The sequence below is a fragment of the Alexandromys fortis genome, unplaced genomic scaffold, assembly GCF_014885135.2.
Source record: "Alexandromys fortis isolate MF-2015 unplaced genomic scaffold, M_Fortis_MF-2015_v1.1 scaffold_192, whole genome shotgun sequence".
Lineage (NCBI taxonomy): Eukaryota > Metazoa > Chordata > Mammalia > Rodentia > Cricetidae > Alexandromys > Alexandromys fortis.
In genome coordinates this window covers 299,711-324,812 of record NW_026068071.1, presented here as the reverse complement: position 1 = coordinate 324,812, position 25,102 = coordinate 299,711, and the positions used below count along the sequence as shown (strand labels likewise).

General features: G+C 40.1%; 1 protein-coding gene across 1 annotated transcript in view; it reads left to right on the top strand.

The window, feature by feature from the left end:
• Positions 1 to 25,102, top strand: part of Frmpd4 (FERM and PDZ domain containing 4) — a 243,173-nt gene that overhangs the window by 165,143 nt on the left and 52,928 nt on the right. Inside the window, exon 4 of the mRNA XM_050121048.1 lies at positions 24,103 to 24,148. Within this exon, the coding sequence (XP_049977005.1) occupies positions 24,103 to 24,148 (46 nt within the window). The remainder of the gene's footprint in view (positions 1 to 24,102; positions 24,149 to 25,102) is intronic.

The following is a 25,102-nucleotide window of genomic DNA, read 5'->3' as shown; positions in this document are numbered from 1 at the left end:
AAATTGAAGAGGATACCAGAAAATGGAAGGATCTCCCTTGCTCTTGGATTGGGAGGATCAACATAGTAAAAATGGCAATTCTACCAAAGGCAAATTATAGATTCAATGCAATCCCCATCAAGGTCCCATCAAAATTCTTCACAGATCTTGAGAGGACAATAATCAACTTTATATGAAAAAAAAAACAAAAAACAAAAAAAAACAGGATAGCCAAAACAATCTTATACAATAAAGGATCGTCTGGAGGCATTACCATCCCTGACTTCAAACTCTATTACAGAGCTACAGTAATGAAAACAGTGTGGTATTGGCATATAAACAGAGAAGTCGACCAATGGAATCGTATAGAAGACCCGGATTTTAACCCACAAACCTATGAACACCTCATTTTCGATAAAGGAGCTAAAAGTATACAATGGAAGAAAGAAAGCATCTTCAACAAATGGTGCTGGCACAACTGGATGTCAACCTGCAGAAGAAAGACCCATATCTATCACCATGCACAAAACTCAAGTCCAAATGGATCAAAGACCTCAATATCAATCTGTGCACACTTTCTTTTGCTAAGCCTGAAGCATCAGCACCTACCCTGGAAACTAATTTACACTTGGTTCAGTAAAACATTTTCTGTGCATGTTGAAATTACAGGACATGATGAGGATCATGATGGCTATAGTCATACTACCAAGAAAGGGATCCTCTTTGTGGTACAGACTCTAGATACTTGCTGGACCAGAGTGAGTGAAGAAAACATTTTCCCCATCATTCTACCTCCTTCTAAGCAGTGTGTCTGAGTAGCAGGGGTTTGGTGAAATAGTTGAAGTTTACTGCAGCAAAGGCACTCGCTGAGAAGTACTTCAAACACACTATTCCTACTTCCTTGAAACATTTTCTCTCCTCCCTCAATTCTCGCTCTTATCCACATCCACCCACAAAGACTTTTTCTTTCTGGCACTCTTCAAGGAAAAATAATGAGAAGAAAAAAAGAACTGGAATTTATGTAATACCTTCCTTCTCAGACACTAAAAGCAGTTCACCCATCTATAATTTGTTCTCATAACAGTCCCCTGAGCAGGCCTGTTATTATTATTAACCTCCTCATTATTATTATTTCCATTTATGGTCACGTGTCTTGCTGCTGAGTCTTTTAGCTAACACTTCATTTCTTGGATGATATTAGCCCCTTATTCTAAGTCCAAAAAACAGACTTCTACCTCCACCTCCCATTTGTGATTGTGCCACATATTCTATTATAATTTCTGGACCTCTGCTTAGTGTTATTATTTAAAAATGCATTAAATCCCTGTGTTGTGAGAGCCTGCAGGATTGCGGCATGGGAGCCAAAAGGAACACTGAGAGAGAACAGAATCAAACAGAAACATCTTCCAAGCTCAAAAGGAAAAGGACAGGAACTGTCAAGGCTAATTGGTTTGAATTGCATAAGCATATATTTTTTAATGACTTTGTATATCAACTTTGCAGGTGACATTATCAGTCTCTTTTGAATCTCTACTAGTTCAGCCTCCAAATTTATGTTGGCTCACACATTTTCATAGCTCAAAAATATTTCCTACATTCTGAATTCCTGTCATCATTTTATATACAAGGTCTCCTCATGGGAATGTCCTGACTTGACAAGAGCCACTTGCCAGTGATCCCTTCTAATTGCCTTAACAGTCACTTCTTCCTTTGGACCACTACCGAATTTTATTTTTTGACATAGACAGATTTCATTCAACAGGACAGATGTTGAATCTTACAACTCCTGTGCCTGCCTTCCTTCTTCGTATTCGGTGACATTCTCTTTATGTACCAGCTGCCCCATTCGATGATGGCCGTATTAGCCAGCTATCTTCTTCTAACAGATAATGACAAGATTGTAATGACTTCCTGTATATTTATTTTTCTGTGTCTGTCTGTGTGTGTGGTTAACTTTTCTACTCTAGTTATTTTTAAAGCATATAACTGGCAACATTAATTAAATTAACAATATTATATAATTATTATCACTTCTAAAATTTCTGTCACCTCTAACAGCAACTGTATACTCATTAAGTGATAATACTCCATTCCCTCCTTTGCAGGCACCTAGTAACCTACCGTCTTACTTTTTGTCTCTATGAATCTGCTCGTTCCAAAGGTTTCAAGAGATATCACAATCCCAGTAAGTGGAGGGGGAGTCTGTCTAAAAGGCCACAGGGATATCCATGGATTGACCACTTACTTGTGAATCTATCTCAGAACAGTTACATGGGGCACTACTTGAAAATCTTCAGTGTAGCCTAAGATTTCTCTTCTTCTAGATTCAAAATCAAATCAAATTTGTTTGGTTTATGCGGTTTGTTTTCAAACCACATAGCAAATTAATGTTGGAGCCAAAAGGAGTGTGGACGTTCTTAACTCCTTATTCATACTGTGTTGAGCTCTATAAACTTTCAGTGGCCTTACTGACCTATGATAATCTCTTCTGTTTACTGTATCCTCCTGTCTGCATCTTCAATTTGCCCTCGCTTCAGCTATATACCATAGTTGGATGCACTCACTGTTCTCAAGTATGATTAACCTTAAGTGAGGAACTCAGATATATTACTGATATTACTGAAAGGAGGCTTATCTCCATAACACAAAAGTAGAAGAGATTGATGAACAGGATGTAATATATANTATGTGTGTGTGTGTGTGTGTGTGTACATATATATATTCTCATATACAACTATCCATTTATATGCATGTGCATACAAATATATACAACTTCCACAACTCGGAAGTATATTCTTGTTCTAGATTGGTTTCTGTTGCTGTGATAAATACCATTACCAAAAGCATCTTGGGGAGGAAAGGGTTTGTTTCAATTACTGATTATAATCCTTCTTCAAGGTAAGCCAGGGCAGAATCTCAAGGCAGGGACCTGGAGACAGGAACTGAAGCAGAGACCATGGAGAAACACTTCTCATTGATTTGCTTTCTATGGTTTACTCAGCTTGGTTTCTTATCCCACCTGGGGCCACATGCCCAGAGATGGCAACTTTCACAACAAGTTAGGCCCTCTTTGATTAGTAAGCAATTAAGAAAATACCACATAGACATGCCCACAGGCTAATCTTATAGAGGCACTTCCTCGGTTGTAACTCGCTCTTCCCAGGTGTGTCTAGGTTTGTCTAGTTGACAGCTGAAGCCAGCTAAGACAATTATATTAGAGAGTCATGAAATACAAGTCAATACTCTCACTCACATAGTAGGTGTAGAGATGTGGAGAAAATCCTTAGCATCTCTGAGTTCAGTGTCCTCTAGGTGGAATGAGGCTAATACTAGTTTTGTAGGATGTTCTAAGTGTGAATGTAGAGGAATCACAGAATCTTCTGTTAAACATCATTAACACTCATCATGTTGGGGTTATTAGTACCGCTTTCAAAGTGCCACCATGCTATTTTCTAAGTATTGTTCTTCTAGAAGACCCATCCCTGAATTCTGTATAATAACTTAATCATTAATGTGTGTCTTGTGGAGTCTGAAAATCATGGGTCCATGTACTTCTTCTGCATTACCCGACTATAAACTGGAGTTCTCAAATCAATTTATCTGCACCTAAGCTTTCTAGTCTCCAACTGAGGCTTACAGCGCCTGGAAACTGACTCACTAGGAGTCCTAAGCAATGTGAAAAATGCATAGTCTCCTATGGAGTGCTTCTTACAAATATTTCAAGTTTCTCTCAGTTTTGTACCTACTCAGACACAGGGGAATATATTTGGTGGAAAGTGAGACATCGGTACTTAAAATCTTTAGAAATCATCCTGTAGTTTTTCAAAACACAGCCTGTCTTAACTTTAGGGGGAAATTATTTAAGGTTTTCCACCAAGAGAATGGGCTTTTGTGAGGATTATGCCAGGAGGATTATTCAGGGCAATTTCTTATCTTTGAACAAGTGAACACATCTATCTTCCCTCCCTTCCTCCATTCCTCCCTCCATCACATCACTCTTTTCTTCCTTTCTTTCTTTCCTCCCTCATTTCATTTCATCTTTAAGACAAGGTGTTATTCTGTAGTTCAAACTAGACTTGCAGACACGACACTCTTCTTTCCTCATCCCCTTGAGAATTGCGATTACAGGCATGGTTTCCCTATATTTGTGGCAATCCTCCTCCCTCAGACTTCTGAGTGGTAGGATCACAGACTTGAGTCTTATAGACCAAGTTTTGGGTACCACTTCTGTGTCCCTGTGCATTATAGTAATGTGTTGCTAACTGATCACACACATGCATGTGCACACACACAACACACACACAGACACACACACACACACATGCCTCTTCTCAAATAAGGGAAAAAGCATGCTAACCTATGGGGATAGGAACATCTTGTTATTTTCAGGGACACTTTTTCAAGAAGATCATCTACAGTAGCCTTCTGCAATGGTGGAATATGGTAGCCTCCAGCTACATAGGGAAATTGGACACCCCAAATGTAATTCATGTAACAGAGGACCTGGAATTTATTGTAATGTGGGACACCCTTCTGTATGCTGTGAATATATTTCATTACCATTAGTTAATAAAGAAACTGCTTTGGCCTATGGCAGGGCAAAATATAGCTAGGCAGGAAATCCAAACAGGTATAGAGAAAAAGAAGAAGTAGTCAGGAGACACCAGCAGCCAACAGGTAAGCAAGATGTAAAGTGAGGAGCCATGAGCCTCTTGGTAAAATATATAAAAATAAAAAATGGGCTAATTTAAATTGTAAGAGCTAGTTAATAATAAGTTTGAGCTACTAGGCCAAACAGTTTGTATTAATATTAAACCTCAGAGTGGTTATTTGGGAACTGGTGGGCAGAAGAGAAACCTCCAGTTCCATTATTGTTTTATTTTATAGATTTTAGTTAATCTAGATCCTGAAGATCTTTGACTCTTCTAGAAAATGTTATTTGAAATTTTGATTAATAAAGAAATAAATAAATTTTTTAAAAAATTTAAAAAAATAACAAAAATAAATATTTTAAAACAAAGATAATACAGTAAAGTACTCATGTAATTGATAGTAAAAAAAAGAAATTTTGATATTCAACTATTGAAATAACTCCTCAAGATCATTGGTGCCAAGATAGGAAGCCTTCATATTAGAAATGTGTCTCAGAATCTCTTAGATTATTTTCTTATTGCTGTGATCAAATACTCCAACCAAGGCTACCTAAGGGAAAGGGGAATTGCTTTTGTTCAGAGTTCCAGGTTATATCCATCATAGTGGATAAGGCACAGCAGCAGGAGCTTGTAGGACTGACTAGTCATGCTGTGTCCACAGTTAAGAACCAGGGAGAGACAGAGATGAATGCTGTTGATCAGCTCCATTTCTCCTTTGATTCGGTTCAGGATCCTAGCCCATGAATACGGCTACCTACGTCGAGGATGGGTTTTTCTCTGTCAATTAACCTAATCTACAACCTTCCATACATACCCAGAGGCTCCTTTGTTAGGTTACTCTGGATCCCGTCAAGTTGAAAATCAATGTAAAGTATCACAGCATCCCCCAAATGAATGAAAGTGTGGAAATCACTCTTCCCAAGTCTGCATGGAGAGCATGGGCTGTTAATCCACCTGCACACTGGGGCTTGGAGATCACAGTAATTTTTATATAGCTTTTTCTATTTACCTTGAGTGTATTGCATAGGATACACACACTCATTTTCAGCACCCCTGGGTCAGCTGACAAAGCTTTAAATACTTTACATAATTTACAGACATTCTTCTCCAGCCTCTTCTTTATGGAACATAAATTGACCATTTATTCAACATGATGCTGTTCAGTAATAGTAGCATTTATCTACACATGTACTCAGAGATAAGTGTTTAGATGACAGGCTGTATTGATGGACTACAATGCATTCTAATAGCCAGTGGTATCAATGGGGCTCCATAAGATGCTAAGCAGCCTAGAAGAGTAATGTAAAGAAGGTTATTAGAGTCCACACAATTAGATATACACAAGCCACAGGATTGGGAAGAAATAATATAGCCAAATGAAACAGGGTCATACTCAAATCCTTCAGCATATTTATTTCAATATTAGGTATGTGTGATGTGGAAATCTATATGCACATTTACCCAAACACGCATATGAGATAGTTATGAGCACGCAGCACTACTACACCCCAGATTGAGAGATACTTATATGCCAGTGGCTGCCAGAGTACATCAATTGTGATACCTTTCTGTAATAGCCACTACATCAGTGTACACGACGTGTAAGTGAATCTCAGAATCAGTCCTGTGGGAAAGCAAGAAGAAAAATAGTTTATACTTCATGGTAACATTTATGCGATGTTTCAAATGAAATTACATTATTGCCTGGTTTTAGAAATCAGATTACTATACTCAGTTACCTTTGCAAAAGGCATAGGGAATTCTGGAGTACTGATAATATTTTGTTGTTTTTTTCTAACTGAACTCTCTTGTAATTAACTATTGTCACACAACAAATCACCTTTAAAAACTAGCATTTTTAAAAAAATAATTCTTTATTAACTTGTGTTCTCTGTAGATCAGGAAATTGGGTACTGTTTACCTGGGCACATATGGCTCAAGTTCCCTTACATAACCGTAATCTAGGAAGTGTCTGAGGCTGTAGTTTCACCTGAGGACCAACTGATAAAGGGTAGGGTTCCACTTTGACTCAGGTATTCAGAGGGTTCACTTTAGACAGACATTTATTTCTCGTAGATTGACAAACCCAGGTTCCTTAATGACTATCAGTCAGGTCCTCCTTTATTCCACAGAAAAAGTCTGAACATCACAAGAACAGATAGCTGGGAACCATCTTGATGTCTGCCTATCAAGTGGACATTCCTCATTATAGACGTTTAATACATTGTACTCCAGACTTGTATAGGTTTCTCTGTCCATATTTAGCCTTAAAAGTTTAATTGATTAAATAAGTAGTTAACATGCCCTCTGGATCTTAGAGCCTGTCTTCATAGAGATTGTATCTCCCTAGAAGATATTAAATGAACTTTGGTCTCAGGAAACAAAGTCCCTTCTTCCAACCCAGCCTCTGCTAGATAGGGAAGCTGAAGGGTTGACACTTCTTCGTTCCCTCTGCTTTCTACTTTATTATAGTGTAAGCTGTAGTTACCATCACTCAGAAAGTCCATGATTATTGGAGCGCTGAAGGTTTCTTTACAGTTAGATAGGCAAGGGAATAAGTGTTCCTCACACTGAAGAACAGAAAAGCAACCCTGTGTGATAGAATCAAAACCTGAGTTTAACTGGGTGTTATGCACAGATCACGGAATACCCCCAAAAACCAACTAGGAGACTGAGTCCTGTATGTAAAAGCAAAGATCCTTTATTCTTATGCAAGTTTGCAGATTCAGACTTTTCGTTGTATGCAACATTTCAGAGTGATAGGAGAGCCCCGAGCTCAGTTAGGGTTGGGTTTTTACAGTAGTAAAGGTGGAAGTGAGGGATTTCTAAGGTTCAGGACCCATGATTTCCTGACATTCCTTACAGTTAGTCTCTAATGGAAATATTAAAAACTGAACAAGAGAAACAAATGCATAATATATAGAATGTGGTCTGCTTTAAAAATGGCGTTTGATCTACAAGTGACTCATGCTGGTTACATCCCTCTTTTTCAAATAAGGCATACAATTTGCTAAGCTTTTTTGACAGTGGGTATCCTCCTAGAAGTCTGCATTTATTAGCATATTACTCTATTAACATGAGCATGTTCGTATTTAATGTATCCTCGACTTCTGAACTAAGTTGCATCCTATCTTTCTCTTTTCCACATTATCTTAAGTGATATTCATTACATGTAGTTCACGGCATCATCACTTACCCCCAGTTTCGCTTGCCATAGTTTCACTCACCTGTGCTCAGCTCAGTCTCAAAATATTAAATTGAACATTACAAAACTTAAAATTCAAAATTTCTGTTGTACACTCTTCTGCATAATTTGATGAAATCTTCCACTGCCCTGCTCACATCCCTTGAGAGATATTCATCTCTTTGACCCACGTAGCTACACTATATGAGATACCTATCTAGTAGGCATAGGTAGTTGTGTTAGTTACTTTCCAACTGTTATAAAACACCATGAGAAAGCAACTCATACAAGAAAGAGTTTATTTGTGCTTACTGTTACAGAGGAGCAAGAGTCTATCATTGAGGAAGCATGTCAGCGAGTAGAAAACATGGAGACATGAAATTGCAAGCTTATATCTTAAACAGCAGTAAGCACCAAGTAGAAAGAGCAAACTTGAAGTGCTGAGAGATTTTTCATTTCAGAGACTGACAAAGTGATGTTCTTCCTCCAATAGGTAGAACTGCACCACTTAAAGTTTCTCAAATAATACCACCAAATGAAGAGAGAATTCTCATTCAAATCACAACAATATCTGTCTTGATTATCAGAACCATTGTCAAGGTTATATGAAGTTCACATTCAGGAAGTACAAAGTTCTGTTTTACTCACAGTTTTGAGCATCCACTGGGAAATTGAAACATCTGTCAAGAATAAGGGAAGAAAGTGGGATGTGGTGGCACATGCCTTTAATCCCAGCACTTGGGAGGCAAAGGCAGGCAGATCTCAATGAGTTTGAGGCCAGCCTGGCCTATAAAGCAAGTTACAGTATGGCTAAGACTGTTACAGAGAGAAACACTTTCTCAAAAAACCAAAAACTATAAAAAAGAAAATAATACAATAAGAGAAAACGTTTCAGATATTCTGTTGCTTATTTATAATTGAATGTCTTCCTTTTCTAGAAGGTTAAATGTGTCAAGTTAGACATTTCATTGTCTATTTTCGTTCATGATATTGCTCAAAGACTTTCCATTATTGTTATTGGTATATTGTGCTACATAGAATACTTTGTTGTGGGTGTTTTCCTGTAAATATTTAATGGTATGTGTATGTGTCTGTTTGTATGGGTATACATGCATACATGTTTGTATACTTTTTCTCCATGGGTGTGGAGGTCAGAGGACAAACTCTGGTGTCTTTCCTCAGGTACCCCAGTCACTGTCCACCCCATATTTTGTAGAACAGGGTTTCTCACTGGCCTGAAACTCTCCAAGTAAGCTAAGCTGATTGGCCAACAAACCCTAGGGAGCTTCCTGTTTCTCTTTCTCAACACCATGATTCTAAGTGCCCAATATCATGCTGAAATGTTCTTGCGCATGGGCTCTGGGGATTGAACACAAGCCCTCATGCTTGCGAAGCATGATCTTCCCACTTCCATCCTCAGCATTTGAAGATATTTTTCAGCATTCCTGGCTTATGTATTAGCTCCTTGTTTAGTTGAAACAGCCAGAGGGTGTCTCCAGACTTTTCTAAATGCCCCTTCCTGAGAATCAGTGATGTTTCTCAAAAGCTTGATCTGAGGTACATATTCAGGAAATATTTATTAAAGGAATGATTCAAGTGAGAGCCATTTAGTATCATACATGTGTTGCACCTCAGCAGATCCCTCTCTCTATTAGATCTTCAATGTAAGTGCCATTTTCTCCATTAATTAAATTAATTCAAATGTAAAAGACAGCACTCATTCATAAATTTAATGAACAAAGCAATCACATCAAGCCAAAAACAGACCACATGTAAACAAAGCCCTCTTAGCAGCAGCCTCTAAATTCCAAGTGCCAGCTCCTAAAATTTATTACAAGCGTATAAAAAATCAATAAAATAAAGTGTTTGAAATGATTTCATTAAAATGTTAATTTTGATAATCACTATACCAGTTATCTGAATTTTAACCTTAATACCCTAATACGCTTCACAAAGAAAATCACAGCCTAAGCAGAAAATATCTTCAATTAAAATGTGAATTAGAAGATAAAGTGTTGCCGTAGAGGTTAAGAATTCCTAGTGCTCTTGCAGAGGACCCAGGTTCAAGTCCCAAAAATCACACAATGGCTTACAACCATCTGTAACTCCAGTTCCAGCAGATCGGACAGCCTCTTCTGATCTCCACAGACACCAAGCATGCATGAGGTATGCACACATACATGAAGGCAAAACATTCATTTAAAAAGAAATCTTTAAAAATGTGACCTCAGTGCAAACAAATCTTGTTTCCTTTGTGCTTCTATCAAGTCACTGATTGTATGTGAGTTGTTTAGATTGAACTTGAAAATTACAATGAACTTTGATCCTTTCTGTTCATAATTCAGATCTGTATTCCACAGTGCAATTCCACTAGTGCTCTCCAAATTCTTCTTTGAGGACAGCTTTTGGCCAAGATGTTAATGGAGTCCTGTCCTCTCTCCTAATTTTAGTAGTTTTCTTCTTCTTCAACACCAATCTCCAAAAGTCCGTAATTAATGTTACAGTTGTGTTAACCCTGTCCCTGGCAATAAGGACATCACGTTCCTCACAGCGACATGTTTGCCTAAGACAGTTTGGTTTTTCTGTTCGTTTGTTTGGTTTGTGTTTTGTTTGTTGTAGTGTAGGTCATAATGGCAACATACTGGGGAGTCATTGACTTGGATATGTTTCCTTGTTTGATCATAGAAACGTGCCATTTCAAATCCATTTCGCCCCTTTGATTGTCTATTGTTTTAAATATATACCCTTCACATTCTTTGGGGGGGAAATGATGTTCTGGTTATCTGTGACTGTCTAGCAAACACACATAATGGCTTAATAAAACCATCTATTACTCTCCTGGCTGCATAAAGTGGCTCTTCTCGTCCAGCTGGTTCTCAGTGGGCTGCCTCAAGTGCGGCTGCAGTTAAATGACAGCTGTGGTAGGCCTATGGAAAAACCTGATTGGCCAGGTGTCCACAACTATTTCTGATCTTGGAGATCTGACATAGCTAGGACTGGCTAGGCATCTCTCTCTCTCTCTCTCTCTCTCTCTCTCTCTCTCTCTCTCTCTCTCTCTCTCTCTCCCTCTCTCTCTCTCTCCCACACACTGTTTTACATGGCTAACTTCTTTAAAGCATGGAGATCACAGGGTTGTTGGACTATGCACATGGCAGCTGGCTTCTTCCAAACTGAGCATTCGAAGGTACCCATGTGAATGATACAAGGCTTCTCAAAGTCTTCCAAATAAGACCTGGAAGTTGTTTGCTATGACTGCAGGGCTAGCTAAGAGTCAAGAGATAGAGACCACAGGAAGGTATGAATACCAGAGGCTATGACTAAGGCTCATCTTTACAGCCTCTGTGTTGCTAATGGAAAAAGATAAATAGGACAATCATCGAGTATTGGGAGGACATACTGCTTCATACAGATGCTTTGTTAAATCCCCCTGGCTTCTTCCATTGATAACTAAACTGGTGCTCTTTTGTATTGGCAATGTAACTTCTCACTCAAGAGTGAAGGTGATAATGGGAGAGACATTGTCAGAAAAATTCAGAAGAAGCCAGACAATTCTACTGTACAAGAGGAGTCTTTTTAAGTTTTATTAATTTATGCAGATGAGTGTTTGGCCTATAGCATCCACTATGTACCACATGAGTGCTAAGTGAATGCGGAGGCTTGATGAAGGGACAGGGGTTACAGATGGTAATGAGCCATCATGTGGGTCCTGAGAATCAAACCTGGGCCATCTGAAAGAACGACAAATGAGCACAAGTGAACCCTTAAATCCAGCTTCTGTCTGCCTTTATTACTCATGCCGATATGGTGGCTTCATTCTTGCATAATTTCTTCCATAGCAACCCTACAAGGTAACTGAGAATGACAACCCCATTCTTCTCCTTGGATGGTATCACTGTAATGGCAGACTTCTGACTTCTGCAGCAATAAATAGAGATTCAATGGTTCATCTAGTCCAAGATAGAGTACAGCCTCAACTGACTGACCTTTGCTGAAAGCTCACTCATATTCTGGACATCTCCAGTCTCTCCGAGAAATGACTTCAGTGCCCGTTAGGAACTGATTCCATGGATAATTAAAATCTCTACTCAGACTGTTGCAGAGATCAATGGGATGGAGCACTAGAACCCGTTCCAAGTTGAGTTCTGTGCTGACTTTTTTGAAAGTGGCCGGTGACAACAGTACTTCCTCCAGCTTTGTCAGTGACTGATTAGGCTGATACTGCCCTATGACTGGATATTTGGTCAAAAGCATCTTCTTGTTTATTTCCCATGTCTGAATTGGAATAGAGAAAATAGAATCAAAGCAATAGGTTCTATTGCAAAACACCCCAGGACCAAAGAAAGCCCCTCCTCAGCCAGGTCACGGGAGAAATCCTGGTGATTGGTTATTGTTGCCATCAACAGTGGCTGCCCACAAGCTGGGAGGGCAAGAGCTGGCATGCACTAGCTTGCAGGAAAGAATAATTTTTTAATCCCTTTTAAGAACTCTGAAGTATGAGAAGAAGAATGCTATGTGTATACATGCTTAGCTTAGAAGGGCAAGATCAAATCTCTCTTGCTGTGTCTCACCACATTGCCTTCCAAATAACAACACTACAGACCAGTCTCTTGAGTTATTTTTAAATGTCATTTTATAATTTACAGAATCCCTTTCTTCTGCACTCCTAAATTACCTCTTTATTTGCCTTTTAAAACTTAACCTTCCAGCCTCCTCAGATTGAGTACTTCTCCTTTTAAGGTGGAAAGTCCAATCGTTTACTTGTCTGAATTTAATTGTTTTAAAGAAAGACATTTAAATTTTCATAAACAATGTCCTTCTGCCACTGATTTCTGTTGTTTGAGTTTTATTTCCATTCATTTTCACAATCTCTGAGGAAATCTGGGTGCAGTTAAATTCATAACAGTTTCTAAGTTGGATCAAGGGATCGAATTAGTTGGTGGAGAAGGTGCACATGCTCATATGATTACATGGTGAAGACCTAAAATAGTCTAACTATAAAATGGGAATGGCAGCTAAAGAAAGGTACCCAACTATGTTGCGCTAAGGAATTGAGAATATCAGCTTAGCTTCATCGTTCAGAGGGAATTTAGAGGTAGTGATATAGTTCAGTAGTAGAGCACCCGCCTAGCATGCCCTAGGTTCGGATTTTAGTCCCCAGTGCTAGTGGGGCTAGGTCAGAAAGACTTGGTTGTTGTTGTTGTGGAATGAGTACTGTTTTTTTTTTAATTTTTTATTGATTTTATTGAACTATACATTTTTCTCTGCATCACTCCCTTCCTCTCCCCTCCCCTTCTACCTTCTCACATTGTCCCCATGCTCCCAATTTACTCAGATCTTGTCTTTTTCTACTCAGACCCCAAAAGACAAATATCATATGTACTCACTCATAAGTGGCTTTTAGACATAAAACAAAGAAAAACAACCTACAATATTCACAATCCCAGAGAACCTAGACAACAATGAGGACCCTAAGAGAGACATGCATGGATCTGATGTACATGGGAAGTAGAAAAAGATCAAAAAGATTTAACACAGAAAAATTGTACCTCATTAAAATGCAAGGTTCTCCTTCCCCCTGTTTGCTTACATCTGTAGAATCATGTCCAATGAAACTGAGCAAGCATATGATTGTGCTCGGTGTCCCAAGCAGGTTCAAGGGACCCTCCATCAAGAAAGGCTGACACAAGGCTTCTGTCAAAGAAATGAAAACATAGGAACTGAGAGTAAATTTGGAAAAGGTAATCTAGGAGTGTTAGACTTAATTTTCCCCTGTCAGTCAACACTATGATTTAGGAATTCAAATGAATTGTTTTATCATTTTTAGAACGTTGTGTATAAGCACCATATCTACATCACTTCCACCCTCCCTAGCCCATTAACCCCCTCCCGTGTGTCCTAAATTCATAGTCTTTTGTTTAATTGTTATTTTACACACACACACACACATGCACGCACACTTATATTCAATCTACTCAGCTCAGTTAGTGTTGTCCGTATGTCCACATGTCCAGAGCTAACCACTTGGTACATCCTATGCAGGAGTTTGTTCCCCCACTGCAACCATTTGCCCCTTTCTCAGCAGCTATGGGCCCATGGAGCTCTTCATCTAGGGCTTGGACTATGTGGGATCTCCCCTGCCCACATTGACAGGCCAACATTTTAACAAATGCAGATGTAAAAAAAAATATTGGCTCTGAACTTAAAATTACTTCTCAAAAGTAGAAATTTTACTTGGAATTTATTATGAAATACTTCTCCAAATTTGCTTCTGCCTAGATGTTTAAAAGCCTCAAGTTATTTTAGGCCTTCCTAAAAAGAGGTTATCTTCTTGCTTGAATGTTTGCTCTTCTATTCCTGATTCTATCTTTCTGCTGAAGCAATTTTAAAGTGCCTTACATTTTGCCCTAGGATTGTATGATTGGGAATAGTAAGGAACACAAAATAGTATGAAGTTCATTTTTCCTTCCTGGCAGGGTCTAATTAAATAATGACTAGATGAGAGGAAACACAAGAGAAGCATATCTCCTGCCTTAATGACAAATATCATTTTAGAATACTTTGCTTCAATTTAGATAACTTCTTGCCCTAATTTGTAAAATTGAAAATCAATCTAAGTTATGTTTTAGGCAAATTATAGAACATTACAACAAGCAAGACAATTTTAAACAACAATGAACACATTTTTTAATGTTTCCTATTGTCAGATTTACAAGGTATAAAGATCAGTACTTCTAGTAGTCGGCAGGAAAATAAACCCATATATGGGGAAGCCATGAATAGAAACCACTTTTGAGACACTTAAGTTTGGTGGTTAGGGTTGCCAACTTGCCAAAATCTAGAACCATCTGAGAGAAGGGTCTTTGGGCCTACCTATGGGCATCATCTTGATTGTATTAATTCAAGTGAAAAGACTTAACCAGTGTGGGTAACACCATTCCATGGCCGGAATCCTGGATCAAATAACTGGAGAAAAAAAAAACAGAATATTAACAAGCTTCATTGCTCTCTGCTTTCCGACTGTGATGCCATGTGACCAGCCACTTCAAGCTTCTGTGTGCTATTTTCTCTTCCCTGCCACAATGGACTGGGTCTGTGCACTTGAACTGTAATGCATAATAAATTCTTGTTCCCCTCAGCATGATAATTTGAATGGGATGTCCCCCTGAGTTATCCGTACTTGAAGACTTAGTCCCTGATTGCACTGTTTCAGCAGTTTGGGAGGTATGGACTTCCTGGAGAAAGTATGTCATTGAAGACTCATGCCGTTTGAACTTTACTCTCTTTGTTTCCTACTTGTGGTTCTAGATGTGAGGTAGCCATGCCTGCCCCTTGCCACCATGTCCCCCTGTCATTATGAGCACTTTGACCAACTTTGGTTTTGCTTTGTTTTTTGAGACAGGGTTTCTCGCTGCATCCTTGGCTGTCCTGGAACTCACTCTGTAGACCAGTCTGACCTCAAACTCACAAAGATCTGCCTGCCTCTGCCTCCAGAGTGCTGAGATTAAAGACATGTGTCCCCCACTGCCCAGCTGCCATTATGAACTCTATCCCTCTCTAACCATAAACACAAATAAACTTTTTCTTCTATAAGTTGCCCTTGTCGTGACATTTTGTCACAGATACCAGAAAAGTCACTTGGTCACAGTTCCCCTTTATCAGTGTGACAGGCAGAATGCAAGACTAGCTAAGATCCTTGCCTCTTTGTATTTGTAACTTCGTGTATTCCCCACTTTTTTTTTTTTTTTTTGCATGACCGGGGTCCCTGTTTCTAACCAACAGGATATGGTAAAGGTCAAGTCACTTCCACAATTATGTTATATAAAATTGTAGCTGTCATGCCAACTTGCTCTCTTTTGCTGGCTTTGATGAAGCAAGTGCCCTGTTGAATTGATTTCTCAATCTCTTAAAATGTGAAGTCACTTCCACAATAGGATCTTACCATGTAGTTTACATGGGCAATCAAAAGAAATAACAGTAGCCTGTCTTGTTATCGGTGTCCCTGGGGCCTCCTTTACCAATACTCAGAGAGGTAACCTGTACCTGGTCCTGGCACTAAGATTTTCATTTAATAATCTACGTCTTCTGGGAGCAGCATTGTTTGTCCATATGTGATACCTCTGTTTAAATTCCCCTTAAGAAGTACAAACTAGTGGGCTGTCATAAAGCTTCATAAAACCTTTCTATGGGTCAACTCATTCCTCTTCTCATTCCTCCCATCTTGACTTAATTCTTTAGCTTTCAGTATTTTGGGGGTCTGTTTTTTCCTGTCCCGTGTGTTTCTACTATCATCTTTTATTATATTTACTTGGTTTACAAGATCACAGGTTGCCCTCAGCTTCTTCATGCTTACTTCATTTTGGTCCACACTTCTGTCTGGTCATTCTCTCATCACCACTACCTGACTGAACCATCTTCCTCCAGTATTCCCCCTCTCTAGGCCTGTTCCACGTATATTCTACTGCCTCTCCTCCCTAAATACAGTCTCCATACAAATGGCCCAATTCTAGGTTCCTAGCTTCCATTTATCTGCCAATTTCAACACACAAAACATAAGATTTTGCTGGGCAGTGGTGGCACACACCATTAATCCCAGCACTTGGGAGGCAGAGGCAGGCGGATCTCTGTGAGTTCGAGGCCAGCCTGGTCTACAAGAGCTAGTTCCAGGACAGGCTCAAAAGCTACAGAGAAACCTTGTCTCGAAAAAACCGAACCAAAACAAAACAAAACATAAGATCATAAGATTTGAAGAAAGAAAACTTGTGATAAATATGTAGTGTTTGCCCTCAGGGTGCTAGATGACCTCAGTCAGTATAATGTCTTTATAATTCCATCTATTTACCTGAAAATTTAATTACTTCTTCTTACAGTTGAGTAATGTTCCATTTTGTTTCTGAATCACATTTTCGTTGACCACTCATCAGCCTATGGACATCTAGGTTGTTCCATCTCCTAGCTATTGTGAATAGAGCAGCAGCGAACATGGATGTGCAAGTGCCTCAGTAGTAAGATAGAAAGGCGTTTGAGCTATGCCCAGGAGTACCATAGCTGGCTTATATTGTAGTTCTATTTCTCATTGTTTTGGAGAAACTTCAATACACGTTCCAGGGGTGCTACACTGGTTTACACTCCCACCAGCAGTGTGTTAAGACACCCACTCTCACCATATTTATGACAGCATGTGTTGTCATTTAGATTATGTGTTAATTGGGGTGAAATGGACTCTTGAAGCAGTTTTGATCTATGCTTCCCTGATAGCTAAGAAAACAGACCACTTTTAAAACTGTTTACTGGCCATTTGCATTTGCCTTTTGAAAACTTTCTTTTTACACCTACCACCTGGTTTTAATTAGGATGCTTGTTTTCTTGATGTTTAATAATTTTAGCGTCTAGAATATTATACGTACCCTCTGTCAGATGTACAGCTGGAAAATATTTTCTCCCATTCTGCTTGCTACACCACCCCCCCCCATTAACAATTCCCTTCGCTGTGTGTGCAGACGCTTTTTTAGTATGAGATCTGCTTTGTCGGTTGTTGGTCTTATTTTCTGTGCTGTTGGAGTCCTGTTTAGAAAGTTCTTACCTGTGCCTGTAAGACAATGTGTACTCACTGCTTTTTCCCCAAGCATTTTGAAACTATCCGCTCTTATGTTGAGGCCTGTGGTCCACTTGCATTTAGGTTTTCTCCAGGGTGAGAGGTAAGGTTCTAGCTTCATTTTTTTCTGCATGGTAAATTCCATCTTTCCCATAACCACTTGTGAGGGTCAGAAGCTCCGACACCTTGATTTAGCAAAGGAAAATCATTTTATGATAACAATAAATATATAAAATAAAACAGAATCTAATATATCAGGATGGGGCAAAATAAACAAAAAAAGAAGGAAAAGAGCAACAAACAAGACACAAGAAACAGAAATCCACTTGTTTACCCACTCAGGAATCCCATAAAAACACTAAAGTGGAAGCCATAATACGTACACAAAGGACCTACAGGGGAAAAAGAGAAAAAAAATGATAATAAGATAATTTTTGAAAAGCAAAAATGGAAAAGCCCTGAAATAACATTATGAGACACGGAACCACCAAAGTGCCATTGAGGTCATTTTCTGTTGTTTACCAGTAGCTGGGCATGCGGCCTACCTTTAAGAGTCGTTTGTTTCTCCAGTGAGACTCCTGTGAAGACAGAAACTAAATTTTCATTTGTAAGTTGTTATCAGTTGGAGATAGCTTCCGGGCCAGGACTGGGGGCATGTGTCCATGTCTACATTCAGCTCTACGACCCCATCTGATACAGACCCCTGAAGGCCCTGCGCATGCTGCCTTGGGTTCTGTGTCTTTATATGTAGCATAGGAAACTCTTGATCTGACGTCTGCCCTTCAGAGACAGAGACAGTAAATTTGTATCTTAAGTTACTAACTTTATCCTTTATGTTACAATACCAGAAGACAGCTAATAGAGTAGTTTTGGCTTAGTGAGTCCATTTGCTCTGAGCAACTACTGCACCAGATCTGTGAAGGGGCAGCTCCACTGGCCTGAGGGAATCAAGAAAACCAGTGACACTGAGTGTTGTTTAAAAGTAAAGGAACTCTCATCTCAAATGTTATGGTGTCACCCACTTTCATCCCCTCCACTATGTCCATTGTCTCATGAGCTACACGAACAATGGCAATGGGTTTTTGATCCTACTGTACCTATTGGTTTCGTGGGAGATTAGGCAGTTTCGTGGATGCTCACCTTTCTAGACCTGGATGGAGGTGGGTGGTCCTTGGACTTCCCACAGGGCAGGGAACCCTGATTGCTCTTTGGGCTGACGATGGAGGGGGACTTGATTGGGGGAGGGGGAGGGAAAGGGGAGGCGGCGGTGGGGAAGAGACAGAAATCTTAAATAAATAAATAAATAAATAAATAAATAAATAAATAAACAAAACAAAAAAAAAACATTTTTTTTTTCCAGACAGGGTTTCTCTGTGTAATAGCCCTAGCTGTCCTGGAACTCTCTCTCTCTGTAGACCAGGCTGGCCTCGAACTCACAGAGATCCACCTGCCTCGGCTTCCTGAGTGCTGGCGTTAAAGGCACACACCACCACTGCCTGGCTTTCAAAACATTTTTGAGGGAGGGCATGCGTGTGTGCATGCTGAAGTGCATGTGTGATGCTCAGAGGACAACCTTGGTGACCCGAGTCTTGTCTCTTCCTGTGCTGAACCAGGATCCCTCTTTTGGTTTCCACTGCTACACTGTGTGAATTTCATGCTAGCAATCATGCCAAATGTTGAACCACTGTTTCTAACTCCCATCGGTGTCTGGGATCACGGATTTTCACGGATTCGCTTCACTGCATCTGACTTTGGTACGTGAGTTCCAGCATTGAACTCCTGCCTCCATCTGAGTGCAACACATGTCTTTATCTATTTATCCATCTCTCCAGCACCCTGCACTCTGATCTTCAGCCTTGAATCATATATTCATGTTTTTTATTACTCCTTCTTGGCTTGGAGTTCTACCTGCCTTAAGTCAATTTCTTGAATTCAAAGAAAATCATCTATCTATTCAAGACCACATAATTAAAGATAATTTTTGGTGGGGATGTAGCAAACAGATTTCACAGGGTGCAATCACAAGGCAAAAGTGTTTTTCTATCATTGTCCATTGATAACAGCTCCACATGTTTAATTATAGCCTCAACAAAACCTTAAGATGGTCTCCAAAATGCTTTCAACAGGTTCAGAAATATCCTCTAGTCATTAGTTCATTTGTAATCACAACAATTTGCACAGTGTAATTAAAGTGTTCATTTGTGATATAGTTAAACTCCCTACTCCACGAAAGTTCTCTTTTGTCACCTTTCAAGGACTTGGAAAGCTGCAGAGCATCAGGGAACATCAGCAATGTTTTCTTTGTCTTTCTAGCATTCTTTTCTAGCTGTGGACACATTGGAATTGTAATAATTCTGGCCAGCGTCATGAAATCAAAGAAAGTTCTTCCTTAACTGTTACCGGTAAAAGTCAGCACTGATTTTCTCCATCCATTGCCAAGAACCATCCCTGACTCTCTTGTGTGGGTGCTTTTGCCGATGCCTGGATGAGTTCTCTGTTGAGAGGCTGCAGTCCTAGCCTCCTTGGGTCAGAATGAACTCTGCTGCTATGCCGGAATGTATCTGCTTCCACACATTGCTGCTAAGTCCTTTTCACCCTTATAAGCAGTTACTTATTAGGAAACCCTCATAAAATGGTCCGATCCCACATTTCCACTGTACCTTCTATTAATTTCCCCAGGAACCACACCTTTAGGATCCACCTCAGTTGGAAGGGTGGGCATTTCACAAATGTAGCTTCTGCCCTCTGGGTGTCTGCTGCTTTGACTCTCTCTCCCTGTTGCCTATTTGGGGGTTGGAGGAAGATATGAGATAGACCTCAAAGTGAGTTAAGAGTTAATATTACAAATTCTGGTTTCCAATCCTCACAGCACCCTCCCTTCACCTGTGGCAATGACTGGTGTATATTGGCATGGGACCTCACTAAAGCTGTCTAAATCCATTTTAGCATCCTATAACACATGAACACATATGGCTTTGATTGTCTTTTTCTTTCTAAGAATGGGTTAAGAATCCTAAGGGATCTGAAACAGAATGGAGTTCATTCTTCTTGTCTGGCAGGTGATGATTAAGTACTTACAGATGAGAGAAAACAGAGGCAAAAGCTCTTCCCTAGAATGGTGATAGATATCACACTGAGAATTTTTACATCAATTATTTTATTTCTAATGGAGCAGTGAACAAGCAGCCCTCATAAAAGACAGAGTCAAGATTGTTCAGGGATTCAGGCCCTCTCTATCCTGTACTCTGGTACCCTGCCCCCTAGTTCTTCTTAGTCTCCACGTCTCCTCATTCTAATGTTGGAGAAAGGAAATCTGATTGGCTCATTTCAACATTCTAATATGATCACCTGGTCCCAGAGGATGAGTCCTCAGGATCCGCTGCCTACTACTGAAGTCTCTGGGAACAAATTTGGGCAAAATAGGGCATGTTGAGTAGATAAGTTTGACTTGGCTGCCACACTCTGGAGTTCCAATATATTATATTTGAAATGAATGTATTTGGCTCTTAATAGACTATAAATTTAAAACTAAGTAGAATAGCATTCTGCAGTTGGTTGCTTTCTTCCCCTGTTAGGTTCTTTGAAGAACCTGCTACCCAGATGCCAAATAAATACATACACACAAAGATTATTATTACTTGTGAATTCCCTGCCTTAGCTTGGCTTGTTTCTAGCCAGATTTTCTTAACTTAAATTATCCCATCTACATTTTGCCTCTGGGATTTTATCTTTTTCTGTTTCTGTATATATTTACTTCTTACTGGCTATCAGCTGTGAGGCTGGCCCCAAGTGTCCTCCTCCTCTTGCTCCTCTATCTCTTCTCCCAGATTTCTCCTCCTATTTCTTCTCTCTGCCTGCCAGACCCGCCTATCCTTTCTTCTGCCTGGCTATTGTCCATTCAGCTCTTTCTTAGACCAGCTAGGTGTTTCCCACAGACGAAGTAGCACAGCTTCACAGAGTTAAACAAATGGAAGATAAGGAATGCAACACATCTTTGCATCATTAAACAAATGTGCCACAGCAAGAGTCAATGAAACACTTTTAAAAATATATTCTACAACAGCATTCCACTGTTTTGTTTTGTTTCTATATTAGAATAGAATAACGATTTTAGAAGCTATGTGCATATGTACAGTTTTAACTTGCTATAGTTTGATGATTTCATGTATGCCTATAACATGTTTTGGTCGAACATGTTTTCCCTTCCCAACTTCAGGTGTTCTTTACTTTTTCAGCCATAAGAATCTACTTAGTCCTTAGTGCATCGTGTAGCGCCATCTATTGCAGTATGAGTAGCCCCCCGGGGGTGACATCCTGGAGGAAAACTGACTCTCTATCCACCTGCCAGCCATCGACCGCCAATAGCTCCTCAGGTAGGGGTGGGACTTCATGAGCACCTCCATCATCCAGGCTAGGATTTAGTTCACCTTAATCTTGTACAGGTCTTGCTCATGCAGTCACAACTACTAGGAGCTCACGTGTACAAAACCTTCTTTTGTCAGAAGACACCATTTCACTGCGGTCACCAGCCACCTCTGGCTCTTACAATCTTTCTTCCCTCCCTTATGCAATGAATCCTGAGACTTTGGGGGGGGGTTGGATGGGATATTCAGAGCTGAGCATTCCCCAGACTCTTCTTCTCTGCACACTGACCAATTGTGGGTCTCTGAATTAATTACCATCTACTGTGAAAAGAAGCTTCTCTAATAAGGGTTGAGAGATGCAGACATCTATGGGGATTATTTCATTATTTGTGTGCATGCATATATGCGTGTTGTTTATATGTGTGGGGGTGCTCTTGTGTGTAAAACATATGAATATGTTGTACACGTGTGTATGTGTAGGTCAGGTGTCTTCAAATGCCTTTTCTCATTTAGATAAGGTCTCTCATAGGCCTGGAATTCTCCAGGAAGGCTAACCTGGATGGCCAGTGACCCTCAGGAATCTACATGTCTCTACTTCCCCAGACCTAGGATTATAAGCATGTGCCACCAAGCTCTGTGTGTGTGTGTGTGTGTGTGTGTGTGTGTGTGTGTGTGTGTTTACCGAGCATTGAATTTAGGTCCTCTTGATTATAGAATCAACACTTTATTTGACTAAGCTGACTGCTTGGCCCTATATTGCGTTTCATCTGTAGAACATGTATTTTTGGACAAGAAGTGAAAACTAAGTTGCAGCACTTTTCTTCTCTTTGTGTTGCTTCCTGCCTATTTGTTTTTTATCTGCTATCCCCTGAAATGGACACTCCACATGCTTCCAATATGTCAGCCCCACATGTTCTGTTCCAAGCATGTCAGCCCCACATGTTCTGTTTCAAAGAGCATTGTTATCTACACTTCCTTAAGAGAAAGAGGCAGGATTCTTTGAGAAATAAAAGCAGGATGTACTGGCTAGGTAATAGTATTTTTTGTATTTTTAAATATTGAACTAACCACCACATAATCCTTTCTCATACCCACTGAAACCTCCATTATATATCGTGGCTCTGCCTACTGCATTTTTGGGGTAATCTGCCAGCCCGGAAACTGAGGAATTGTGGGGGTGGTCTCGCCAATAGCATTGTGCAATCCACCTGTTAGTATCACCATCATCCTTAGTGTTCTGCTTCTTCCTTGAGTTGCAGATCTAGATAGAGTCCCTTCTAATCCCGACAAGCCCTCACTTTGCCATCATACTTCGGCTCAAGGGACGCACACTCCTCCAGGAGTCAGTAGATCACAGTCTGACCATACAGAGGGAGCATGCTGACCCACAAAAGTGAAGGAAATGGTATTTGCAGTGGTTTCTCCAAGGCAACAGAATTCACCTTACTCATTTGACCAAAAATCACAAAACAAGTAACCCGTTGAAGCCTAAAGTAAAAATAGCTCTTTCTTCTTCAGCAAAACAGCGAGTGGTTTTTACTTACGATTTAAAAGGAACAAAGAAAGAGGGAAGCGAATATTCTAAGCCATAATATGATTTTTTCCTCAAGGGTTTTGGTTACTTGGAGGAAATTAAATAAACCATTCTGGTCCATTGTTCTGCTCTAGCTGTGAAGTGCTCCCTACTGTGAACACTATTTCCCAATTGTTGCCTGTCAGAAATACTTAGCAGCTCTGGTCCTGGGTATTGCATGCATTGGGTTGCGTAGTGTGGGGGACAATGTTACCAGTGTTACCTGTTTGAAAATAAACAACTTCCAAACGACACTTCTTTTCCATGATGTTTTCCCTGAGAACACATTTCATGCAGTGATAGAATGTTTCAAAATCTCTCCCCTTAAAGAAAGCACCAGAAATTTTCCAGCAGCAGAGGAAAGTAGGCTATATGAAAATCAGAAAGGGAGAATCAATTTTGAGAGCCAAGAACAGTCTAGAGGCTGACTGAGTTTGGTGCTTTTGAAATCATTCTTCCCTTACCGGGTCTGATTCAGACGCCCGGTTGCTCGGTCATACAAATCAAATGGCTGATAGAATCTACTTATGAATCTGCCAGTGGGATGGTTTGCTGCGGTCAGAAAACACTTGATGGGGGGAGGGCGTTGCTCCGTGTTCTGAAGCCCTCTTCTGAGTTGTTTCATTCTCTCTGCCCTGGAAGCCCAAGGAATATTTGTCAACACGCTACACACATTTCTTCTCAAAAGCAAGCCGTCTCTGTTTGAGTCTGTGCTTTGCGCGTTGTGTAAATCTGTTTGTTTTTCTTCTCTCTTTCAGAAGCTGCAAAGAATCGATCCTGCTCACTGTCATCCAGCCTTACCCTGTAAGTGTTCTCTGAGCAAAAGTGCCACTCCATGTCCTTGAGCTTCTGGTCTCCTCAACCCACTCCAGGAAAGCCACCAGGATGAATAACAGTAGAGACAAGCAGCCTGTGTTCACAATGCGAGCTTAAAATTCTTGATCATTTCTATTGTGTTCTGTGTTGCCAAAACCATTCATTGGTGTGGAAACTACCGTGCTTCCCTAAATATCCTCAAAGACAATCAGCTATGCAGGCCTGGGAGCGCTCCACATCTGCAACTAATACAAAACCCGAGACTTTCTTGTTTGCCAGCTTCCAAGTCACAAGTCTCATGGGAATATCTAATTACAGGAAGTTGTGTGAAAGTTTTATTCTTGTCCCCATCTAATTATTTTGGTAGAGAACTGGCTAATTAAGCCTGATTCAAAGGAGGCAGGCGAGGGACGCCGCTGTCAGAGTCAGAATTCGAGTTCAGATACCTTGGTTAGGAGGGAGGAACTGATTATGATCACGCTCTTTTCGTTTCCTGTGCTTTCTGCTTTGTTTGTTTGTTTGTTTGTTTGCGACACAGTTGCGCACGGCTAAGGCTGCCCTAAACTTTTGAAGCGGCCAAAGGATGACCTTGAACTTCTGATCCTCCTGTCTCCTTCTCTAAGGCTGTGCTTACAGCCATTCCTCGCTACTCCCAGTTAATAAAGTATTGAAAATTGAACCCATGGCCTTGCATGTGCTAGGCAAACACTGAACCAACTGAGCTATACCATCAAACCCAAATTTTAGGATTTTTGAAACCAGTTCTATGATGGTATAACCTTCGTGGAGTGCAGGTCACTCACTTTTCCCGTGTGAGGCAAAGGTCTGTGCAAAGCACAGAGAAGTGCACTTTCACCACCGCAGTCCAGTTTCAGAATGTCCCATCACTCTTCTACAGGCTCGGATTCCCATTGCCAGTTACTCGCTGCTGCCACCATCCAC